We start from the raw sequence: 24754 nt of genomic DNA, 5'->3' as shown, positions 1-24754 counted from the left end.
GAAGTTCAGGGTCAAAGTAATTTCAGTGTTAATCTCGCATTCCTTAGTCTAATAAACAGTTTATAGTTTATAATTGGAAAGAATTTATAACAAACATAAATCTTTCTTCCCCTCCATGTCCTGTTCTTCTCCTTGCCCAGGCCTGATCTTATCCACTATAGCTCACTGAGGCAGGACCAGCCCATTAAAAACCTGAACAATGCCTTTGATGTTGCTGAGAAAGAATTTGGAATCAGCAAACTGCTTGATGCTGAGGATGTGGCTGTGCCCTATCCAGATGAGAGATCCATCATGACTTATGTGTCACTCTATTACCACTACTTCTCCAGACTGAAACAAGGCCAGACAGTACAGAAGCGACTTACCAAAGTAAGTGCATTGCTGTCTTCATAAGTTAAAAGTTAAAAATGTAAAGATAAATTTAAGTCGGAGATGTGGGGAGTTCTGTGCAAGCTCACCTTCAGGATCATTTGAACTGAATCAAATGGCATAGACATTTGAAAGACATTGTATCTTGAGAAGTGCCTGTAGACTCTCCAATCTCTAAGGGGGTTGCAATTATCTCACCAAAAATGAATCCCTTTTTGACCTCACAGTTTCCGCTTAAGAACTTATAAGGTTTCAAGGCAGTTTGAGGCATACAGATCTCAATCATCTTGGGATAAGATTACACAGCTAAGCAAAAGCAGACCTAGTCAACAATTTTCTTATTTCATAGGAAAGATGATCCCTGATTCTATGACACTACTTTGGATTTTTATTTCCAAGTCCTCATCCTTTCTTTCTAACTCCTGAGGTACAGAATGGAAAAAAAACAAACAACAAACAAACCCCAGACCAAACAAACTGAACAAAACCACAACAATTCAATAACACCACCACCACTAAAAACACTAAAAATGAGAGACTGCTAGCTAAATTGGCTAAATGTTTATTAATATTTTTTATTAAAATTTTATTAAATTTTGCTAAGCTATTTTTTTTTTCTTTGTTTCCATATACAATTCACCTCACATACAATACTGAGCTATATTGAAAATACTTGCATCCTATTGATAGAAAATTGAAGGAATTTTGTAGTTGTTCTACTGAAGACCACTTTCCTGAGAGAGAATTTTTCTTCTATCTCTAGAATAATCTATTCTGTTTTTGTCAAAAGTACAAAGAAATAGCCTGCAGGAAACCTACACATCCAGGATGGGTCCTCCGTGAACATCTGGATTCTGAGATCTGCCTGTGCAGTTGAGAGGGGGAATATATTTCTTAATAGGAGGCACACTAATCCAGACTAAGGCTTCCCTGGTGGTGACAAGGTGAAAAACAGTGTTTAGTCAGCTGAAAAAGTGGTCTGGGGCAAGAATTAGATCCCGTAACATGGCTCCCCTCAGCATGAAGCCTGCTAGAGTGCAAGGAGTGTCTGAAGAATGCTCTTTGTCATATGGTTTGGTGTTAAGTAGTCCTGCAAGGAGCAGGGAGTTGGACTCAATGATCCTTATAGTTTCCTTCCAATTTGAGATACTCTATGATTCTCTGTATTAGAACAGGATGTTCTCAGAAGAGAAACATTAGATGAGAACAGGACTTGGAATTCAGTCAAAGTTTGGACATCAGTGAGGAGAGTGGGCAGTAGGATCTGATTGGTCTACATGAGTCACTGGATATTGGCCAGGAGTCACTATTTATCTTTTGATAAATCTGAAATAGTCCTTGAGTCATCAAGCATGTATTAGAGGAACTATAAGGAGCAAGGAAGACATAACTTTTGTATTATGTGAAGAAACAGTTTTCTTACTGTCCTTTTTCAGTTCTTTTTGTGCTTCATTGTTTTTTCCATTTATATTTATTATTTTTTTTCTCTCTCTCCACTAACCTGCTTCTTTTTCTCTCTTTGCCTCCTTCCCTATTTTTAGCCTGTCTCTAATATTGCATTCCTGTCTTCCTGCATTTCTGATACACACAAAGGTTCAGAAGGAGAAGGAAACTGATGTTAATCTCTTCATGTCTTTAGTCCTCTCAAATAGGCAGCTCTGAATTTACTAATAGGATTGGGAGGGAAGCCTGAATGTGTCAAGGAAGCCTTTGAGTTCAGACTAAGTGTGTGACCAGGTTGGCAGAGAGAAACAGCTCTGGGAGGTAAATCTCCTTTCCCTCTCCCATGTGAGGTGACCATGCATTTGCTAGGATCTTTCAGCAAGAACTGGGTACGATGGCAGAAAATACAGAAGGGAGCCCTGATGTCACGGGCTGCTTTTCCTGCACTGAAGGTTGGTGCTATTTTACTCCTCTTACACTGTGACCCTTATTCATTGCCAAGTGCACTTTCTGGTAGGTAAAAGCAGATTATCACTTGGAAGGACTGGGTCTTTTCTCGGTGCCATCTCCCTCACTAATCTGCCTGGCTGGAGCAGGAAAACTCAGCGAAATGATAGAGGCAGACAACATCGTTCAGCGTTAAACCTGACATCTGCAGGAGGGTTACTAAGTTAGGATGAGGAAAAAAAATAATATGAAGTAAAAATACAAAGATGGAAAAAATATATAATGGAAAGAAAGGATAATTCCACTCTAATGCTTTTTATTTCATTATGGATTTCATTCTAGATGTTTGCTCCAGTATTTACCTGAACTTGAAATAAAGTTAGATCAGGCCACAGATGAAACAGATAAATGTCCTGGACTTGAAATGTTAGTATTGAGTCAGAGTTAGCATCTTTACCAGACTCTGTTGGGCCACCATACATTTTCTAATAATTTATATAAAGAGAAACAGCTCCAACAGAGAAGATTGAGAAGGGGCTGTTTGACCGCAGTCTGCTTGTGTGCATGTGGGAGAACCAGGATCTTGTCAGATGGTTTCCTAACACCCTAAACTGGTGAAGCTAAGAGGGTGTAATTGCATATTAGGACAGAATTGGTTTAGGTTTAGCAACAAGACTGGGGGGAAAAAAATCTGGTTTTTTTATTGCGAAACAAAAAATGTGAACCCTCAGTTTGGGATTCTTACTTTCTAGTCAGCCCACTTAGGAATCGCTGACAGTCTCCACTTACATGCTGTTTAGTCCAAAACTAATGTTTGCTTGAATAGAAACTGAAATGAGACATTAAATAATATTTATTTATCTGCATTTCATGGAAGGCTAGTCTAGGATTTCACCTGGCCTCAGATGTGACAGCTACCACCAGACCTGTATAAAAATGTGATGACTGCTGAAGATGCTGCTTTCTGTTCACCCACCTTGCTTCATTGTGTTTCTTATGTGGCTTGTAACTTTATATTCCCATCACAGATTGTGTTCTTCCTGAAGGAGATAGATGACTTGAAGCTTCTGTATGAGCAGATGGTCTCTGACCTCCTGAAATGGATTAAGCAGAAGGTGATGGAACTGGATGACCGTCATTTCCCCAACTCTCTTCAGGAAATGTGGCTGCTCATGGCCAACTTCAAAACCTTCCGCACTGTGGAGAAACCCCCCAAATATCAAGAGAAGGGCATGATTGAAGCTCATCTCTTCAACATCAGGACCAAACAGAGAGCCAGCAACCAACGGCCATACTTGCCCCCAGAGGGGAAGATGCTGCAGGATGTGGAAAAGCATTGGATCATACTGGAAAAGTCAGAGCACAACCGGGGAAAAGCACTGCAAAAGGAGATGCTTAGGCTAGAAAGGCTGGAACAGTTAGCGCAGAGGTTCCTGAAGAAGGCAGCCCTGCGTGAGTCCTACTTAGAAGACATGAGGAAAGTTATTGGGAAGCAGGACTTCTGGCCAGAGAGTGTGGACAGGATGGAGGCTGCCAGTAAGAAGCTGGAAGCCATTGTGGCAGATGTACTGCCCAGGAAGGAACGCTTCACAGCTTTGGATGAAATGGCCACTGTTATTAGCCAAGAGAACTTTCACAGCAAAGATCAAATCTTGAAGAAGTGAGTGACGGTCATGAGACTGTGTGTTGATGGAGGTCAAAATTAGCTGAAATTCTGTGGTGTCATGGAAGAAAATTATTTGTAGTTATAAATCTTTGCTCTGCTCCTTATGAGTAGAACTGGCAGGAATTTCTTCTATTTGTGAATAGTTTCAGCAGATAAGGCAAATGTTTCATCTCCTTCAAAATTCTAATTTTTGCCTTGAATGATCAAACTCTCAGACTGATTTAGGGTGAAAAATAATTTTAAGATTTTTTTTTATATGAAAATATATCTAAAAATTTCAATCAAATATTCTATCTTCCATCAAAAACGCTTAGATACTTTTTTTTTCCCCATATCAACACATTTCTTTTTCATTCTGTAGTTTGCGGAAATACAAATTGATTAAGGCACAAAGTCTTCTCAGGTTGACTCCACTTTGGAGCAAATATTGAGACATTATAACTTCTCCGATTATCTTGGGTTATTATATAGCCTGATTTGTGAATGTCTAAGAATGCCATACAAATGACTTATTTTTTGGTATTTCAATGCTTTTCTAAGTTCAGACAAAATCAGAAACCTATGGGAAAACTAAGAAAAACAGTTATAAAAGAGGAATTTGAACTCTTTATGGGATCAGATTGTAACATGGTATGGTTTAGATTAATATTTTACTTTAAGCAGCCATTTAAACACCACTTCTTTTTTTCCAAGCCTTTCCACTGTATGAAATGAAAGCAATGAGGAATGTCAGGTATGAACATCCATAAAAAAAACTTCTAAATTTTAAGAAGTCTATCACAATTGATGCGCTAGTCAAAATACCTGTAACAACAATGCTTTGACCTGTTTTCTGATCATGACCTGTTCTCTTACACTAGTGTGAAAAGTTGTGCATGTTCATTTAGCTCCTCTAAAGCTACAAACACTGAGAATCCTTCAGTGCTGTCCAGAGCCTTTGGTCCAAATCGATCATTTCTTTCTCTTCCTTTGTAGGCAAAAAACCATTTCAAAGCAATGGCAGGATCTCCTGGATCAGCTGCAGAGACGAGAACAATCCCTGGGTACAATGCAGGAAATTCTTGGCCTTCTAAGGGACATTGATGCCATTACAGAGGAGCTGAAAGAGCTGCAGGTACTGAACCCTCTCCACCAGCACACAGCTTGCACTGCTGCCAGTGTCCCTGGAAAAACTACCTTGATCCAGGGACTGGGTGGTGCCAAGAGGAGATAAGTCCATCAGCTATGTAAAAATGCACAATTTTTACTTAGATGCCTAACTGTGCATTTCAGTTCATCATCACAGAAAAAAATAGGCTTTGCTATAGGGGCTCTCTCTAATCAGAAAGCCAGGCATGGTATTACAGGGAGTGCACTACAGGGTCAAGTTATATAGTAAAATAAAGACGGGAAATAATCTTATCTAAATTTAGAAATGTAGAAGGAAAAGTGGAATAAAATGGCCTTCTGTTTCCATTTCACATAATTCTTCTGAAGTAGCTTCTGGAAGTACCTCCAACGTTTATACAGATGAGAACTAGCTCAGTCTTTCAGGTTTATAAGCTTGTGAGAAAGAAAAGTTCCACTGTAAATGCACAGTTTGCTTTTAGCAAGAATTTCCAGTTGTTACAGGACTGACAGAGCACAAAGTCTTCTCTTTAGCATGAATAATAACCAGGATCATTTTGATTTTGTAATGGCAGGGAGTATATATCCATTCTTTGTTCTTGAAGACAGAAAAATCCTTATGACTACAGGTTACCTTGTGCCCGAGTTGAAAGAGCCAGCATGCTATATGAAGTTTTGAATTTTAAATTAAAGATAAGAGCTGTCTCCAAATTATAAATCTTTCTCTCCTAGTGTTAGTAAGCAAAGAACACCTAATGGTAATAGCGTTGCTGGAACCATGATAGCCTGAGGATGTGGGAGAAGATTGATAAGGAAAGATAGTATCCTACAATAGGATTGATAATTGTATCTGTTGATACAGTTAGAAGGAGAATTGACTTGTAAGCACTTGGTACCTTCATCAGCCACCAATGAAATACTGTGAAGTACTTATTTTCATTATTTAGATAGGCAATTAGGTTCCTCAAATAAAAGAACACAGCAGTTAGAACATACCATAAAATGGGATATTGTAAAATTCTCAAAATACAGATTGTAAATCAATCTGTCTACAGATGGGTTTATAGGAAAGGGATATTCATCACTCCCACAAATTCTGAGACCTTGAGTCCTTAATCAATAGTAGTAAATTAGGTACTAAAACAGATGTTTATTTGAAGAGAACATTACTTGCACTGCATTAGATAGAAATTATGAATTGTTGCCATTAGCTTGTGAAATTGAAAAAAAAGTATAATTCCTCTAAATAGGCAGCTTTTTAGCTTTGCCTAGCTGGTATTCTCAGACGCTTAGAAGCTATGAGAGTCAACACGAATCTTTCAACTGATCTGTTTGTACTAAGCCCCTGGATGCACTCTTGACCAATACCTTTTTTTTTCTCTCACTTTGTTTGTAGGTCCTAGTGAATTCCCAGGATTGTGGTAAGCAGCTCCTGGAAGTAGTAGATTTGCTTCAGAATCACAGCTTGATTGACTCACAGATCTCTTCCTATGGTGGTAGATTGACACATATCACCCAGAGGACAACAGAAATCAGCAAGGACAGCACAGTTAAACCAGAACTGCTTTATGCAAAAGTTCAGATGCTTCATCAGCTGTATCAAAACCTTACAACTCTGAGCAAATCACGGTAGGGCTATGCTTATATCTCTGTTCTTCCTGATTAGGATGGCCAATCACTTCTTTAATCAGAGGGCACAGCTTCCCAGCATTTGAATTTTTTTCATTTCTCCATTTATAAAGTCAGAACAAAAGCAACTTGAGTGTCTTGATTGCAATTGACTGAAAGGATCACTCACTTTCACAGATGAAGAATAACTTCATTCTCAGCATTTATTAAAACTTGTTTTATGAGAAGTCTGATTAGCAAGCAGTTATTTCATCTAGAGAAAGAAGGAAATGTAATTTTGTTTCTCTTGTCTTATTCCATGAATAAATTAATATATGAAAAAGAGGAACTAAAAGCATTCAAATTTTTGATTTTTAAATTCTTCTTTGATTATGCTACCACTGTCTCCATGGAATCCTACTTCTGACTGACATACACTGTTTGTTTCCTTGGTTTAGAAAATCTCAGCTAGAAGAGGCTTTGAAGCTCTTTGAATTCTTCCGTGACTGCAAAGAGGAGGAATCGTGGGTCTCTGAGAAATGGAAGCTAGCAAGAACTACAACATTAGGGAAAGATGTCAGCCAGATTACAGCCTCTATTCAGAAGAACAAGGTATCTTACTTTGCTGGTGGTGCCTTGTCTTTGTATTAAAGCAAGACTTTAGAACATCAGTGTCTTTCAGTTCAGTCAGTTACACTTCAGTTCACTTAAAAAAAGCTGTCAAACTGCTACTTCTCTCAAGTGTAATGACCAGTGTTTGGAATTTTTAAAAAATGTATAGTGTAAGGATTTTTTCCCCAAAAGGGGAAGGAAATGGTAGAGAAAGAGTATGCCTCCTACTGGACTTAGAAGTGGGGCTTCTAGTGAAGACACTGAGCTTCATATTAGCTAACTTTTGATGGGCAGAAAACAAAAGATTGCTAATTTTTGTTTTTCTCACCCTCCTTTCCTGGCCAAGAATGATGTGGGGAAAGAGAGAGATGGTGAAAAGAAGACAGGTATCAGTAGGCAGAACAAATAATATTGTATGACCTTACAAATCTGTTGCCACAGACCTTGCTGTGGCTTAATATCAAAAGTTTAGCTATATGAGCTAGTGCCTTCTTATGGTAAAGAATCACTGTGAACAAGTGAAGAGACCTGGGGGCTTGAGAACTTTCATATGATAACAGAAACAGGAGCCTCTTCTGTTATTTTAATATACATTTGTGTGCATCTGTTTGTGTATTTGTTCCTTCTGGAAAGCATGAGACAGCTGAATTGGTGGATGACAAGTATCTCATTCAGAGAAGACTGCATAACAAGCTTCAGATCAAAGGCTAGAAGTAGAACAATGTGGGGAGCAGAGGGGCAATCATCTCAGAGAGCTAAGGGAAATATCTTAGGCATGAATAAGACATGGGGCTCTAGGAAATGTATGCATTACAGTAGCAGAGTAGGACCCCCTCTTTTCTCTCACTGGTGGGGAATGAGTTATGCTGACATGTTTCCCATCCTTGTGCTAGGCTCTTGAAGCAGAGTGCAATTCCCACAGAGCCATATGTGCGAATGTGATGAGGAGGGGCTGGGAGCTCAGCCAAAAGAACCCCGCTCGCCAGGATGACATTCTGAGGCAGACAGACAACCTCCAGAAGCTGTGGCAGCAGCTCCAAAATGAGGTGGCTGATCGCAAAAGCCGCCTGCAGGCAGCAGCTCTCATCAAACAGGTAAGAGGGCTCTGCTGTGATGTGTGTATGGGGGACATGGATGTGGCTCAGTTCTGCCCAATGCCTCCACATGGAAGGCATGGCAGGAAAGCCTTCAGATGTTGGTCTTCAACAGGATCTGTGGCAGTGAAGTCTCAATCCTCTTGCAAGCATGCTAGGCAGGAGATTTGAGCAGCTAGGAGGTGCTCTAAAGGTGAAAATGCTAGTGGAAATAACTCACATGATAGTGCTGATGCAGAGTCTTTTTAGAGAATGGCATTGGGGTAGCTGTGTGACATTTTCCTCACATAAAAAAAAGAACTCCAAAAACCAACAACAAAAGTAACATGTTGTGAAATTTAGGTTGACCATGAACTTCACAAAGCCTGCCAAATGTTTGACACTGCCATTCTGACTATGATTTTACTCCTGCAAGCACTCAAATATCTGCAAATAAATAACTCTTAAAAAGCAGCATTCTTAAATCACATCACATTATCTCAGGTCCCCTTTTTTCTTCTCCCAATCTCCCTTTTTAAGTTTTTTGTTCAGTCTGTTGTTTCCATGAAATGCTTGAACAAAACTGAACATCTTTGTCCTTGAGAAAGTCTAAATTCTCTCTTCCATTTAGTAAGTTTAACACCACTATGGTGCTTTAGTTCTTCTTTATTTGTTCTTCACTACTGTGGATTTTGTTTTTTTTTTCTGTTGTACCTTTATTCTATGTCTCAAAAGCTTGTTATCATTTTTTACAACCATAGCCAGGCAGACTGCAAATTCTGGAAAAAAGAAGTAAACTTCTGTTGTAGACTAAGTTCATTGTTTGTTCCTTAAACATTTAGAAAATATCTGTTGGAATTACATAGTACCTACTAACATCATACATTGTGGGTTTCTTTTACTGCCACTATTATGCACCATGAAATTTTAGCTAATTAGGAGCTTTTAAAGAGCTATATAGGCAATCTTTGAATCTCTTTACTCACTGTGATTCTGTGAATTATCTGTGATACAAACATGAAATACATCATGGATTTAGAGCTACCTTACTCATAGCTTTTGTGACACGAGGTTGTAACCTTATGGCTACAAACTTAATGGAATTTCTCCTTATTCATAATTTTATAAAGAAGAAGCAGCTGGATACGATACTTTCAGGATGAATCCAAATGTTTTCTTCCCTGTGTTTAGTACTTTGCTGACATCGATGAAGCAAATTCATGGTTGCGAGAAAGGCAGCCCCTTCTAGCCAGCAAGGACTATGGAAAAGATGAATCGAGTGCAGAAGCACTGTTGCATCGTCACTTGCGCCTGGAGAAGGAGATTGCAGCCTATTCCTCTGAGATGACACGCCTGAAACAGCAGGCTGACATTGCAGCACAGCAAGCTCCAGCTGCCGTAAGTACATGAGGGATTGTGTCACATTTTGTTGAAAAATGTAAATGAAATGTTTTTTAATTACATAAGATATTTTGATTTTGATAACATAAAATATTCCAAATTAAGTTTTTAATTAGAATTGAGGCAAATTTTTAGGTAACAAAGAGGTTCCTTGGCCGCTTGTAGCACACCTAGTTAGTGTTCTCTGAAGTGCTAGAAATACTCTCATCCTATTAGTTCCCTCTACCCATCCTCAGAAATACTTTCTCAGTCTTTATTCTCATAATTATTAATTTCAGTCATCTTTAAAGAGCAGACACTTAATCAAAACATCTTTACAAATTCTTTTTGTACCCTGATGAACCATCCCACAACTCCAGAAGCAGCTCATACAATCCAGGGCAGATGTTAAGGCATATGGGATGAAGTCAACTTTTGCAGATGCCCCTCTTTTTCACTGACTAGAAAGGGAACTTCTGACTTGAAATTGGTTCACTTAATAACAGAATTCAGAAGAGATGAATGACACATTTCATAGCGTGCTTCTCTTAGACTTGTATGTTTACTCAATGTTTAGCCAAACAAATATGAGAGCTATGAGCACTTCCCTTTACTCCATCAATCCAGCATTAATTTTTATTAGAATAAAAATTTTATTGCTTTGTTATTAAACATGAAAAAGCGTGTGACAAGATGGTATCCTTATACAAATAGAAGTATTGATTCACTAGGGCACTCACAGGCTTTGAAACTGGAAATATTCAGGTACTAAAATATCACCACAAATAGGACTGTGAGCATAGTCAATTGCCTTGCTTTGGAAACTTATAAAAAATCTAAAAAAACCCCCTACAACAAAACAACTTTTATCTGGGTCCAAAATGAGAATTTTTACTCAATCAATATATTTTTAAATGATTTAAACTTCTTTAAACAAAACCAAATTTTTTTTCTGTTGTTTGGTTCATTCTTTCAGAATAAAACAATGGAAACAAATTCAAAGAAATACTTGAAATGTTTGGTTTAAAGGGTCAGAATGCTGTGATTTGAACTAGCAAGTCCAAATTTCCCTTCTGTGTGAAATTTTTATCCAAATCAGAAATATTCATTCATTGATTTAGTTAAATTTTTCTTAACAGGTGATGAAGAGGGAAGCCCCAAGTGACTTAAATCAAAAGACAACTAAGCTACCATTCAGTCGAACCTGGGAAACATCTGAAACTGCATCCACTGGAACCTTAAGTCCAGATGTTCATTTTCTTTCAGAGAACATCTGGAAAACCCAAGACGAAATAGATTCACTTTATAAAAATCTACAGAACATGGCTGAGGTATAGTGTCCCCTTCTACTTTGCATTTCACAAAAAAAAGTCAAATCCAAGGTAATGCAAATAAAAATTAAGTGCTGTGCTGGCTTCTGCTTTCAGTTTAATAATGTGCCTCAACCCTGTTAGTTCCTGCAGGCCTTCAAGGCTCAAGATTAGCATTAAAGTTTTGTACCAAACCCATTTTATGCTGGCAAACTTCCCATTTACATTCTAGTATTTTTATTTTATGAAAAGTAGATTCTTTTCTGTAATCTTCCCCCCCCCCCCCCCATAATTGTTGCTTACTGTAGCTCCTAAATATTCAGGCTGTCTGGCCTGGTACCAGAAAAAATAAACAACTGTAACTTGCATTCTCAATATGCTATTTTGCATTCTCACCTAGTGTAATCATGCCGTAAAGACCAACAAAAACATGTTGTGACTATGTGACATACCTGTTCCTGAGACTACTGAGTTAAGTCTTCGGTCAGCAGCAGCAAGTAGCACAGTGGCCTTCCTGCCTGTCAGGGGCTGAGTACTCTCCAACTGCTTCTCTTATGCTTTTAAACTACTGTTGCTCTGGGAAGAAGTATCGTGATCTTGAAGTATCACCTTTCTGTTCTCTTTCAGCGGTGTCTGGGAAAATTACTGAGTATCACCTGTGTATTGTAGCTTAAATGCAAGGATTTTTTTTTTTGTTTGTTTCTTCAAATGGCAGGGAGTCATTACAAAAATACTTAAGTCTTCATCTGTTTTACAGAACAGAAAAAAGGCTCTGGAGGAGATGATTGGCTATTACCGCTTCTGTAGCTCTTGCGAAGAATTTCAGTCATGGATGAAAGATAAAGAGAACATTTTCCGGACTCTTCAGCCTCAAGCAGACAATGTGGAGGTCATGCAGCAGAAATATCAGGTATCCCTTTTCCCTGATCACAGATGATACCTTTTAAATCAGCTTGACCTTGGGAGAAAAGATAGTTGAGAAATGATGTTTTGAGAGTCTTTTCTTTCAATTTAGAGTCATGCATAGATCAGATGTTTCTTTCATACAGACTATGCCAGATTACAGAAGCTGATGTGATTCTGTTCCTTTATCTTTTTGTGAGCATTGTATCCCGTACAAATATCATGGTACAAAAGGATTCTTTTTGTGGTTTATCTTACACCACTTGGAAAAAAATGCCAAATGATGAAAAAATCCATCAGTGCACTTGCACCCCAGTGGAGTGGGACATATGTGCACAGGTGTACTGTGCACACTGGGGGACGCCAGGAGAGCTGTAGGAGAGCTACTTGCACAGCTGTGCATGTTGTCAGCAGGCTGGTAAATGGAGAAGCCAACTGTGAAAGTGGGAGATGAGTGGATATGACAGATTATTGAGAATTGTGTCCATAGAAATGGAAAAACCTCAAGTTCTTAATTCTTATATCTTTTCTACTTTAGAGCTTTTTAACGGAACTGGCTGCAGGCAAAGGCCAGCTGGGAGACATTGAAAAATTAGCAGTTAAATATGGGAAGATCAGTCCCAGCAAATATTCTGAGATGCAAGTTTGGCTGGAAGAGATGAACATCAGGTAAAAGTGCTAGTGATAAACAGAGGATTGTCTCATGGGGCCAATTGGAGACCCGACCATTCATTCCCAATCTAGACAACAGTTTCATCAGTGGGAAGGGGGCAACCCTCATCCTGGCTGTAGGCTGGTCCTGAGCCCAGTGTCAGGCCTCCAGGACTAAGGGGTGCTTCTAGGCCTCTGACACCAAGATGTTTAAACTGCAGCAATTTTTGTGTGCATGTTAGAGCACAATGTGAATTCACCCACAGGAGACAGTGATGTATTCAGAGTAGTTCTCTCTGTACTGCACTGCAGCAGCTGATTTGGTTACTTAAGCATCAGGTGAGGACACCCTTCACAAACCTTGAAAGGAATATCAAATGTTTAACTTCATGAAGTATATTTAGTACCTGTTGTGAACATACTCCTGGCACCATGTCACTCAGTGGGAACCGTGAGGCACAGCCAGGTCCTTATTTTGACCATGGTAGTTGATTTGCATCATATTCAGTGTGTTCTGAACCTGGTCAGAAATGAACAGGGTCCCCTTGTTTGACATGGCACTGATATGAAATATTGTGAGGTAGTGCTAGTGTTCACTCCCTCAGCACACTTAAGTCCTGATGAAATCTTTATAAAAGACTTTTTCTGAACAAAAAAAAAGGATATAGTTCATGTATAACAATTGTTATCTTTCTTCAAGTTGGAGGCGCATGGAAACTCTGAAAGAGGAAAAGGGCTCCGAACTGATTGGAGTGGCTGATGTGAAGACATTTCTTCAGGACTGTCAGAGCATAGGAGTACTACTGCAAGACAAGATGGTCCAACTCAGGGATCTGGAACCAGGGAACTTGCCTGCTGGGCTGGAGTCAGACAAGCGCAAACTGCATACAGTTGAGAGAGAGGTCCTGGTGATAGAGAGGAAAATTGAATACTTGAGGAGTGTTGCAAAGTCGTAAGTAACCTTCTCTTTTTTTCCATACTCTTTGATAGTTCTCTAAGATCAAGTTGTAAATTATGGCTATAAAGAGGATGAGCAGCTTTTGAAGTTTTCTTTCTAGCAGTCCAAAGAATGAACTTGCATGCTGGATGGAGATGATCTCTCTTGAGTATGGCTGGGTAACTGGTGAAGTGATTGCTTCTAGACTTCACAGGTGCAGGAAGATAAATATCACAGGATTGTCTGTAGTTCTAGCAAGTAGAGTAGTTACTTCTACTAATGGGATTTACCTAGTTCAAAATGTGGAAGTATCATTTCGACCCTGAAAGAGGGTAATCGGGGGAAGCAAGGGTGAACATAAGAAGATAGCAGAGAATTGTGCATAGGAGTTTGAACTTGAAACACTACTTTAAAATTTTTTATGGCCTTGAGTTTTCTATACATTCACAATGAGAATTTGTTGCCCTAGCTGACTTTCTTTTTAATGCAAGTGTAAATATCCAAATCTGTTCCTTTTAAAGAGTTTTGATTCAAACTTTAAATAAATGCCTGTTCACCCAGTTGAATGTATTTTATTTCAGTATTAAGGACACCAACCCCACAGAGAGCAAGGCCATCACTGAGCAGGTAGAGAACATGGAGAGGCTTCTGGCAAAGCTCAAGCTGGAGACCCAAAAGAAGCAGGACATTCTGCAGTGGGCACAAAATCAACAGTCCTTTCTGCAAGACAGCCGTAGGCTTCTACTGTGGGCAGAAGGTATTCAGGAGAAGCTGAGAAGTGAAGAAATGGGTGTGGATGTGGCTTCTGCAGAGCAATTGCTGAAGGAACATCAAGACCTGCTGACAGAAATTAGATCTCAGAAAGAAAGGTAGAGAGATTCTGTGAGGGTGGGCAGTGGGGTGATATGACAACAGTACTGTGAAAATGAAACATGTCTATCTTGTACATAAATTGCGCATGAAAGTGATGCCAAAAGTTTATTCAAATGCACTTGAAACTTACTGTCAGAAGGAGACTGCAAAACACAAAATCTAGTCAGCTTTTGCATACTTATCCTGATGGCTGATGGAGGGGGAAGGAGGAGCTGTATGTTGGCAGTAACAGTGTTCCATAAGCTCTCTTGACAAACTCCGATAGTGCCATCTGCACTTTATTCCAGTTCCCCCACTCCTTCTCAGGCCTTATGTTCCATTTGCCATAATTTTTAGTTCTTCTTCTGCTTGTTATGAATTTCCAGATATTGTTTGCCCTCCTCTCCCTTTTGATGTGAAAGCCTGCTGCTTATATGGGCTTTCTGTCCAAATAGGGAAATCTCACCTACTGCCTGCAGCATATATCCCTGAGCAAAAAACCAGCTGCATTTTGCAGTGCACAACCATGGCCAGCAGGAGAAGAGTAAAAGGGAAGGGGGAAGCTTGATGTATAGGCACTGCCAAAAGAGCAAAGAGGTGTGATGAAAGAGAATTCATATTCCCTCATGCAATGAGGTCTCATTTTTCTTTTTGACTCTGGAAAGATTTGTGCAGCTGGAAGAGCTAGGGCACAAAGTAATCCACCAACAACCCAGTAACAGCAGGACCATGGACGTCCACCAGTCCATGGAGAGTCTGGCCAAGGAGAACAAAGAACTGCTGAAAATGTGGGAACAGCGATTGAAAAAGCTGCAGGATGGCCTAGAATTGCAGAAGTTCAATAGGGAAGGAGACCGTATCAATGCAGCCCTCTCTGGCCATGAGGCCTTTCTCCGGGGAGATGACCTTGGGGTATGTACAGCAGCTGATCTTGTTTTCTCATCTCCCCATGCAGGGAGTAGCAACAATTTTCTTAATTAAACTGGTTTCCTCGTTCTTATAGTCATGGCTTTTTCATAGTTGGGAATTAAACTTTCAGGTTCTCATTAATGTTCTTATATTCTTGCTCATCTTCATGAGAAAAAAAGCTCATTGTCTCTCAAAAAAAAAATTTAAAACCAACTAGAGTTGTGATTTGTTGCTATGTTTGAACATGTCATATGGTTTATATAAAATTGACTCATCTGTTTGGTGGCTAACCATTAAAAAAAATGTTTCAGCTTGAACATAATTTTTTTTGTCAAGTAAAACCATGACTTTTTTTTAAAAAACCACTTTTTCTTTTCACTGATTTAATAACTTTAAAGCAAATGAAGCAAAAAACAAATGCAGGCAATATTCACAAGATCAGTGAAGAAGGAGTTTGTGGTGTCTCACCATCTCGTATGTTTTCAGCTGAACCTAAAACATTGATACTTTTGGATCAACTGAGTGGAATAAAGTTTTACTTAGTTACAACCTGTTGTATTGCACATCTCTAGATGTGCCAGAATGCTGACATAAATTTAGAATGCAGACTTTCTTAAAAGGTGACAACGGAACAATAATGGAAACATAGAACAGAGGAATCAGATATGACACAAACCTGAGCACCTGCTGCTTGTTTATAGTCCTGAACCTCCTTAGGCACATGCAAATGTACACTATATTCCCTGCCTGAGAGAGAAGGAGGAAAATAAGGTCAATTTTTTTTTTCATTGCTAGAGAAACAACAATACAATCAAGAAAAGTCTTGATCAAATTTTTTTCTTAAATGCAGGACCATGTAGATGCTGTTCGAAGCCTGCTGAAGCAACATCAGGAATTTGAACAAGTGCTGGTGGCACTGAAGAGACGAGTTGAAGCACTTAATGAAAATGGGGCGAACCTCCTAGAGAGCAGGCACTTTGCATCTCATGTGTGAGTCCAAACATTTATTTAAATGTCCAAACATTTAATAAATGATCCAGTGTGATTAGGTGTAGAGGAAAAACTTTCTCTGAGGAGAAATTAGTTGACCTCCAAACCATGATCTGCTGGATGAGCAGGAGAAAATGAATTTTTTTTTTTAATAGATTTCCTGGATAAATAAAATGCTTTAGGTTAGAAGTGGCATTTGGCAGAACACTAGAACAATTTGCCTTGTATCATAAATGACATACAGTGACAAAACTTCTTTAATGTAAACTGATTAAATGCCTACCAAAAAAGAATTCTTTCATTTATCTGTATCATGTATTAGAACTATTGTTTGCTTTTAAAAAGTTACAGAAGACTTCACAAGGACATAATTCATTGGGAGCAGATCTTTTGTGTCTTTATTGAATCTGAACTGTTATCTGTAATTCCTTTTTCTGTAGTAGAGCCACTAGGATCTACTAAGGGGACCCCTTTGCAAACAAGAATTAGAAATAGAGGGTTAGAATGGACCTCTTGGATCAGAAGACTATATTCTTGTGATCACAAGTGATAATGTCTTGAAAACTCCCTCCACGAATTTATAAAAAAATGCCCTTAGATCTGATTTCTTGCCAGCACTAGAAGGTCATTCCAAAGCTTCATTGTACATACATTACAGAGAAATTTATTAGTTAAGGTGGAATATTCAGGACAGAGGAAGGTGTTGGTGTTTTAGTGCGTGACTACAATTCACTAACGTAACACAACCATACAAAAGGAAAATCCAGAGCAGCTGGCAAGCAATAGCTGCTTTCCAGATGAGCCCATCACAGTGGTAGGACAGGGCTGTATATCCCTTCCTCCTGTTAGCAGAGTTGTTGGAACTAGATTACATTTATAGTGTACTCATGACTACAGCAGAACCAAGGCGAACCGATAAGACTAGTACTGCATTGAACTTCCTGTTTTTCTTGGTAGCATTGAAGAAAGAATGGTCACTCTCCAGCAAAGGTGGGAGCAGCTGATACAAAGCAATGCAAAGAGAAAACAGAGATTGTTGGATTCCCTGCAGCTACAGGTAAAAAGAGTAGTACTGCAGATTTGGTCAGAGATGTGTAAATTTTCAGTTTTGCCCTTTGTCCTATTATGAGACAAAATTTCAAACTACCGAGCATTCCTACTGCAGCTCACCTTCTCTTTGGCTGTGAGACAGAGTCTCACTCACCAGGGAGCAGGTGATGCACTGGTGATAAATCTTACAAAGCTATAGCCATAGCAGAATTCCAAAACAAAAATGGAGATTTTTGAATGAAAAATACAAATAGAATGTTTTGTTTACTGGATAAGTTTATTCTGCTCATTACTTATTATTGTTCTGGACCTTAATATTTTAGCATAGTTACTGTAAGTTTTGGCACCAAATTCAGCTTTCAGTGCTGAGATACAAAGTTATACTGGAGGATTGGACCTCTTATGGTTAAAATATTCAGTCAATGAGAATTGATAGAATTGATTCACTGACAATTAAAGGCAACAGATTAGTAAATGTGGTAAAAAGGGACTAAGAGATTTTACTGTGAAGGCTTAAAACCTCATTAATGGTTTTAAGATCATACTTCATTTAAAAGTGTTCATTATGTAGAACAACTTTTATATGAAAATATATCACATTTCTTCACTGCAAACCCACACAGAATCAGAAATTAAATCCATTTAATGCTGTTTGTTTCTGTAAGGAGTTTAATCGTGATACTGCTGAGCTTTTAATATGGATGGAAGAGAAGTACAAGATTGCATCGGATGAATCCTATCGTGATCCAACAAATGTTCTACGCAAACTAAAGTGGCATGAGGCTGCTGAGAAGGAAATGTTGGCTAATGAGAAGCACTTTACGACACTGATAAAGGTGAAGGCAATTTTGAAGCTAAGTTTTTCATCTTGTCCCAAACTTCATAGTTGCTGATCTGCTAATAAAATGATGTGCTGTGTTTCTCCAGAAAGGAAATCAGTTGATTCAAGACAACCATTATGCTGCAGTTTCTATCCAGGAGAAGATGTCAGAGCTTCAAAAGAACTGGAAGGAATTGTACGGCAAGATGATAGAGCGAGGTGACAAACTGAGACAAGCTGGACAGCAAGAACAGCTCATGGAACTGCTCCAGGTCAGGAAGTCACAGGGAACAGTGGGGAGGAATGGCCTAGGAGCCCGGTTCCTGTGTTGTGTGGATGCCAAAAAAATGAGGAGAATACCATCCAGACAAAAGTGTATTTTAAAGTGTCCATTCTGTCTACAATCTCCAGAGAGAAAGTTCAGTGTAACACTAAGCAAGCTCACTCCAAAGTTATGAGCAGGATAACAGAGCCAGCACGGCACCAAGATACAAAGCTGTTGAGCTCAGGCTCAGCACTGCATCTGTGTGGGCATCCTGTACCAGGAAAACAATCAAAACTCTGTAAGGGTCAGGTCATTGCTGTGCAAACATGCTTGCTTGGAGTCAGTTTGAGGGCTGGAGGCAAGGCACTGTATTAAGCACACTGTCATCCAGGAAAATTATACAAGAGGAACAATGTGTTATGAAGGTGTTTCAATACCATTATGACATGGAACTGTCACTGTGTTGTAGCTACAATCTGAAATCTTTGAAGATTGTTTGATTGTTTTGTATTATGTCACTGAAGATAGTTCAAAGAGGCTGTTTTTAATTGTGTGTTTTAGTGGCTCAGAGAGAAGAGTGCTCCAAAATAGTTTGCAAAAGAAAATATTCCCGGGAGAGACCTCTTACAGACAGTCATTATGTTATCAAGAAAAGACAGTTGGATTTAAAAATTGTGTCCAAGAAGTTGTCATAGGAAGGGATTAGTGAAAGAAAATAGTGTTGAAAGGACAGGATGAGTGTGCTGTAATCTTTTCCTGGCAGGATGCCAAAAAGAAGATAGAGAAAATTGAGAAAGTTCTTCAGGAACCTGAGACAGGCCACGATTTGCGCTCCAGCCGTAATCTACTCAAGCAGCACAGACAGCTGGAAAATGAGACATATGAGCTGGCAGAGAAAATGAATGCTATTGTATCTCATGCAAGGAAAATGGCCACCAATCACTTTGACTCCCAGAGGATTCTGGATGAAACACAGAAATATCTGAAAAGGTGAGGTGTCACTCTCTTTTTGTCTCCACTCCTTATAACAAATAACATTTTTTATTCTACCTTGTAGAAAATGTCTTTTAGTTGATTGAGTTTAACCCATGCTCAGGAATGATTTCTCCTCCCAGTTGTAACACAATTAGGCTTTGATCTGCAACTGTACAGCTGTCTGTTGACCCATCTCAACCTCTGTGGCTGGACATTGCTCCTTGCCTGCTGCACTCCTCCTCTAGTCCCTTGCTTATCCATAGGTCATCCATCGCTTTAATAGTGACTAGTTTCTTAAAACATCACAGGACAAGCCTAGGACTTCAAAAGCATAACGTTTAGTGTTATCATATAGTTCTACTTGTCATAAGTAGCCTTCTGTAGAAGGGATTCTTGTATATGCAGTCAGCATTAACCATTGATATTTAATTGCAAAGAAACGTCTAGCATTTGAAATCTTCACAATGGTATCATAACCTAATTCCTGTAGCAGAATTAGGATAAAGCTTTGTTTTAACGTATATTTAATGGATAACCCCTAGGTTTGAGTCTTTGGAAGCACCTCTTTATGAGAGGCGTAAGTTGCTGGAAGCTGCAGTGGATCTTTATGAGTTCTACCATTATCATGACATGGAATTGAACTGGATTAATGAGCACTTGGCTATTGCCCATTCCACCAACTGTGGGAAGTCCTTGGATGTGGCTCAAAACCTGTTGCAAAAACACAAGGTAACTCCTTTAATCAAGTGTATTATAGCATGGTGACACATTGCACTTCATCTCAGCCTGCAAACCTGCACAGTTAACACTTTGTATGAGTGCATTCACTGCTAACAGCTCTAGTCCAGCTAAAATGGTTCAGTGGATTGAGACAAATCAGCAGTGTGGTGATGATTTTCCAAGCAAATACAAAATTCCTGTGAGAACTGCAAAATTTGTCCTATTTTGGAGTATTATTATTCTGAGAAATTGTGTAGCTCTTCCTATTGAAAGTGGATAAAAAGCCAGTGTACCTTACACTAAACAGAAAATAAGAGGTTTTTTCCTTTGTGGCTCAATCTGGGTTGATTTTTTTTTTTGACTGTTACATCCTTGTCCTACTGTAGCTTTATGTTTACTGCTTCCTTATACATGAAATCTTGAAGTTCGTGCATGCTAGATTTTCTGCAAGAGCATGTAACAGCCATTTAACATTTATTTTAATTCTATACTGCTTGTAAAATGGTTTGACAAAGCTACAGTCAATATGTTTATAAAGGTAAGTTAACACTAATTTCTGGGGAGTTGGGTTCTATGTAGCAATTCCTCACAGCCAGAGGGACATCTTGGCTGTCCTGCACCACAGGCAATGCTGGATTCTGCAGCACCTTGATTGCAAATTCCATGAGAAAGATTATAAAACCAATGGGGATGCCTTATGGAGCAGGAGTCTAATAATTTTCATGGTACTGTTGACAGTATCTCTCTTCCCATCATCCTCCAGCCCTATTCATCTTCTGGGATATTCTGTTTTCTGACCAGCAGCTCAACACTCTTTACTGACTCACCCAGCTTTGTGTCTCATCTCTTGTTCTGTTCTACCTCCCAAACCTTTCTGACTGCTGGACAGGGGAAGGGGCAAGAGCATGGTAAAGATAAGGGGAGAAGGGGTAGGACCAGATCAAAGCATAAGGCTGAGGACTCTGGTGTAGGGAAGTTAAGGGATGTCTGCTGCTTCCTTACATACTCTTCTTTCCTCTCTCAATGGCAGTACCAAGAGCAGAGCATTATGCAAGTGGGGCTGGGAGTAGTGTCTGAAGCTGCAGGTGTTGTAGAAATAGACAGCCCATATCCACTTGCTGTACTCTAACCACTGTCACCAGCTGCCAGTTTTCCTTAGGACTAGGAGTAACAGAATTTATTTATCCTCACATTTTCTTCCTTTATTTCTACTTTTTATTTTATCTCGTTCCCAGGAACTGCAGGCAGAAGTGACTGCCCATAAACAGCAAGTCCAACGGGTCCTGGATAAAGGAAAGACAATGGTTGCAGGCCAGCACCCATCACCTCAGAAAATAAGTGAGAAATGCCAGGAGCTTGTGACTGCCTGGCAGGGCTTGGAGAAGTCCTGTGAGGAAAGGATGAAGCAGCTGCAGCACTCAGTTGGCTTCCAGGAGGTACAAATTACAGCAAAGAGCTTACACAGTAGCTTCTTCAGACAAATAAGAAGACCAAAATATTAAAGTGAATAAAAACCCAGCTCTGCTGGGACTGGTATTCTCTTCAGTTGCTTGAGGCCAGACTCACGGGAGTGGAGGGCTGGATTGCGTAGTTTAATGCAGCCCCCAGCCTAGACCTGCTGCTCTAGAGGTTTCCTTTGAGTTCTATATCCACCCCTTTTGGTTCTGTACAGAACACACATTTCTCCTAGTAGTAGCTCCCTTCTCAGTATCTTTATACAGCCTCAGGCTTTGACTTAATTAATGTAATGAATCCTGAACTGGCCCTTCATACTGGAGAATTATGATAAGAAAATCAGAAAAGAGGGGATTTTTTGTGCTATCCAATCTTTACCTGTTCCCAGTGAAGATTCAGAGAAAGTTAGGGATTTTGATTCTATTATTTTCTATAGGCTTCTGGAATTTTATCCTTAGACTTTATCCTTTTTTTTTTAAAAAAAAAAAAAGTTAAAAATTGCACGCAAATATTTATATCAATAATCCAAATTTTCTGTCATTAGTGGATCATGTAGGAGTTCAGTTATTCAGGTAGCACATGCTGTTTGGTAGACATAAACAATGTTTGCACAGAGTTCACCGGACCAGCTATGGTATGGTCCCTGGGGTATATGATCATCTGGCTCTTATTTCCTCTATCTATAAAAACACTTATCCATACTGTAAACTTTATGAAGCCTGATTCTTATAGTGATTTGAACTTCTCAGGTAGGGGAAGGAGAAATGTCACACTGATATGATACAGTTAACCCCTACCCTTAGTGAATCAGGTAAAGAAAGAGTCAGAAAGGAAAGTGATGTGAAGAAAGAAAAGCGAGACAAATTGAAACTTACTGACGGAGCTGTAATGCCTGGAAAAGACCTTAGTTATCCTGTGCTGAAGTCTTCCATCTGTGATCTCCTTCATCTTTTTATGATTTCACAAAACAGTGAATTAAATATTTAATAAAACGTCACAGTAAATCTTACAATGCACCCTCCATTTAGAATTTATTAGGTAAAAAAATGATATGAGTGTTTTTAAAGTAAAAACTCATTTGTTCTCTCTTTAACTGATAGTTTTTAGTGAATACTTCAGACCTGGAGGCTTGGATTGCAGAAAAATATCCACTTGTAACAAGCAAGGACTATGGTAAAGATGAAGATGGAACACTGAAACTCATCAAGAAACATAAGGTATTTCTCTGCTTAAATTCTGTAAGCTAGCATGATCTTTTGGTCTGTCTGAGGTTATAAAATTTTTTGTCTTGTTGATAATTGAGTGTCAAGCCATCTACAAGATATTTTGTGTTGATATATGTCCATGTGTGAATAGACTGATAGAAGAGATCAATTCGGTATACTAATATGACTGGAAAAATGTAGTTTGGGTAAAAAGGATAATAGTGAATATTTTTATCTTATTTTCCTTTTTCAACAGATGCATGCAGAAGCCTTATATTTTTTTCCTAAAATCAAAGATACAGATAGAGCATTATTCCAGGGATATTTTTCTCTACCTAATAATGCATCAGGAAATTCTAATTGTCTTTATTCGCCTAACTTGTATGAATTTATGTACATTTTTTTTTCAAAAAATGTTGCTAGAAAATTATCTAAAATTGATCAAGTCTTGGAAATGTCATATCCTTCCCAAAAGTATTTCTCATCATTTAATGTCTCAACTGTAGGCTGTTCACAAACAGTGGATCTTCGACAACTCTCAATTCACTATTTTTCTTTGCCAGGCACTGGAGCATGAGATTGCCATTTACCAAGATTTAATGAAAGAACTGAGCGAAAGTGCCCAAAGTCTTCCTCTTGTGGGCTTCATCCAGTATACTGAGGTTGATGCACCAAAGGAACAAGTTCGTTCAAGACTCCAGGAGTTACAGGAGCTATCAGCAGCAAGGTATAAACTAGAACTGCCTCTTGAGTCTTAGCTTTGATTCAAAGCCCACTGATATCTCCAATTACTTTACTGGAATTTAGATCATAATAATTATCTCCTCCCTTTTCAATTGTATTTAGGAAATTGCTTGTTTCTATATTATAATTCCAAGCACCTATAAGCTTTTCGTTTTTGCTAAACAAAACCTCTACAATGTATTCAAGGAGTTTTGCTACATATTAAGAATTTGAAGCCCACAAATTTCCTCTTTATCCTTAATCATCCTCCTGTAAAGTGACTTGAGATGCCAGGTTCTGACTTGCATTTGTGGTACTTGGAATATGCCACAGGAAAATAAAAAAAAAGTATTTTTAAAAGATTTCCTTAATGTTGCTTGAAAATTACTTAATTTGTTACATAACATAAGGGAGAAAATTACAGATACACTTATCTTTATGCCCAGTGACTCTGTTAGTATAGGAAGCTTTTTATTCTTGAATGAATCATTTACTTTTCATTTCACTTCCTTTCTGTTATTATTACAGCAAGGTGTTTACAATGGGACAGTTAGCTCAGGTTTTTAGCACTTTGTTGTCAGGAAGGAACAAATGTCTGAACAGTTTAGATTTTTCTTTCACAAAAATTTCATTCAGAAAAAGAATGAGGCTCTGTAAGTAGAATAACAAATAGATTAATCTAAATACTAGAATTATTAAACCTGGTATTTTACCTTTTGTTTCTATTCTTGTTTACAATTGAAAAAGTAAAAGCAACAATAGAAAATCCTGTGAATGAAAAGTTCAGAAAAAAAAAACCTCAATCTAGAAATACCAAAATGTGTGTGTGTTGAACACAGAATTGTTTTGTTTTTTCACTCATGCTTAATGTTAACCTGAGTCTTGTTGTGCTTTATTGGCACTCTGGTTTGTACCTCTAATCTGCATTCTCTTTGGGCTGGACTCTCTCTGAGCAGGCTGCCTCTCTTGTGATGAGCAGCTGTGATTCAAAGAGGGAAGCCAAGTTCATCTTTCCTGGAATTTTTGCACGATGGTCAGTCAGTGTTAGCAGATGGAAAATTGATATATTATTTACTGTGAAAGGCCTGTAATGTCTGGCTGAGTTATAAGATACTCTAGACCATGGTTGCAGCAATTTTGCTAAACAGGCAACGTAAGCAGAATTGCATCAAAAGGCTTTCATAGCATCCACTTTCCTGATGCACCATCCTCAGAAAGACTTCCTTCTCATTTTCATGAGCAATACAATTATCCTTAGAAAGACAGATCAGGGCAGATCTGGAA

At 38.8% G+C, this 24754-nt stretch overlaps 1 protein-coding gene across 1 annotated transcript in view; it reads left to right on the top strand.

The window, feature by feature from the left end:
• Nucleotides 1–24754, top strand: part of SPTBN5 (spectrin beta, non-erythrocytic 5) — a 94651-nt gene that overhangs the window by 5058 nt on the left and 64839 nt on the right. The window contains exons 5-26 of the mRNA XM_029964235.1: nucleotides 141–369; nucleotides 3288–3919; nucleotides 4901–5039; nucleotides 6429–6661; nucleotides 7099–7252; nucleotides 8146–8346; nucleotides 9517–9723; nucleotides 10845–11036; nucleotides 11773–11925; nucleotides 12457–12587; nucleotides 13270–13521; nucleotides 14088–14375; nucleotides 15024–15270; nucleotides 16118–16257; nucleotides 17215–17314; nucleotides 17973–18143; nucleotides 18235–18399; nucleotides 19156–19382; nucleotides 19910–20096; nucleotides 21323–21523; nucleotides 22643–22759; nucleotides 23311–23474. Coding sequence (XP_029820095.1) covers nucleotides 141–369; nucleotides 3288–3919; nucleotides 4901–5039; nucleotides 6429–6661; nucleotides 7099–7252; nucleotides 8146–8346; nucleotides 9517–9723; nucleotides 10845–11036; nucleotides 11773–11925; nucleotides 12457–12587; nucleotides 13270–13521; nucleotides 14088–14375; nucleotides 15024–15270; nucleotides 16118–16257; nucleotides 17215–17314; nucleotides 17973–18143; nucleotides 18235–18399; nucleotides 19156–19382; nucleotides 19910–20096; nucleotides 21323–21523; nucleotides 22643–22759; nucleotides 23311–23474 — 4530 coding nt within the window. The remainder of the gene's footprint in view (nucleotides 1–140; nucleotides 370–3287; nucleotides 3920–4900; nucleotides 5040–6428; nucleotides 6662–7098; nucleotides 7253–8145; nucleotides 8347–9516; nucleotides 9724–10844; nucleotides 11037–11772; nucleotides 11926–12456; nucleotides 12588–13269; nucleotides 13522–14087; nucleotides 14376–15023; nucleotides 15271–16117; nucleotides 16258–17214; nucleotides 17315–17972; nucleotides 18144–18234; nucleotides 18400–19155; nucleotides 19383–19909; nucleotides 20097–21322; nucleotides 21524–22642; nucleotides 22760–23310; nucleotides 23475–24754) is intronic.

The sequence above is a fragment of the Manacus vitellinus genome, unplaced genomic scaffold, assembly GCF_001715985.3.
Source record: "Manacus vitellinus isolate BGI_N305 unplaced genomic scaffold, ASM171598v3 scaffold_6_pilon, whole genome shotgun sequence".
In the NCBI taxonomy this organism is placed as follows: domain Eukaryota; kingdom Metazoa; phylum Chordata; class Aves; order Passeriformes; family Pipridae; genus Manacus; species Manacus vitellinus.
This window is presented reverse-complemented; position numbering and strand designations above follow the sequence as displayed.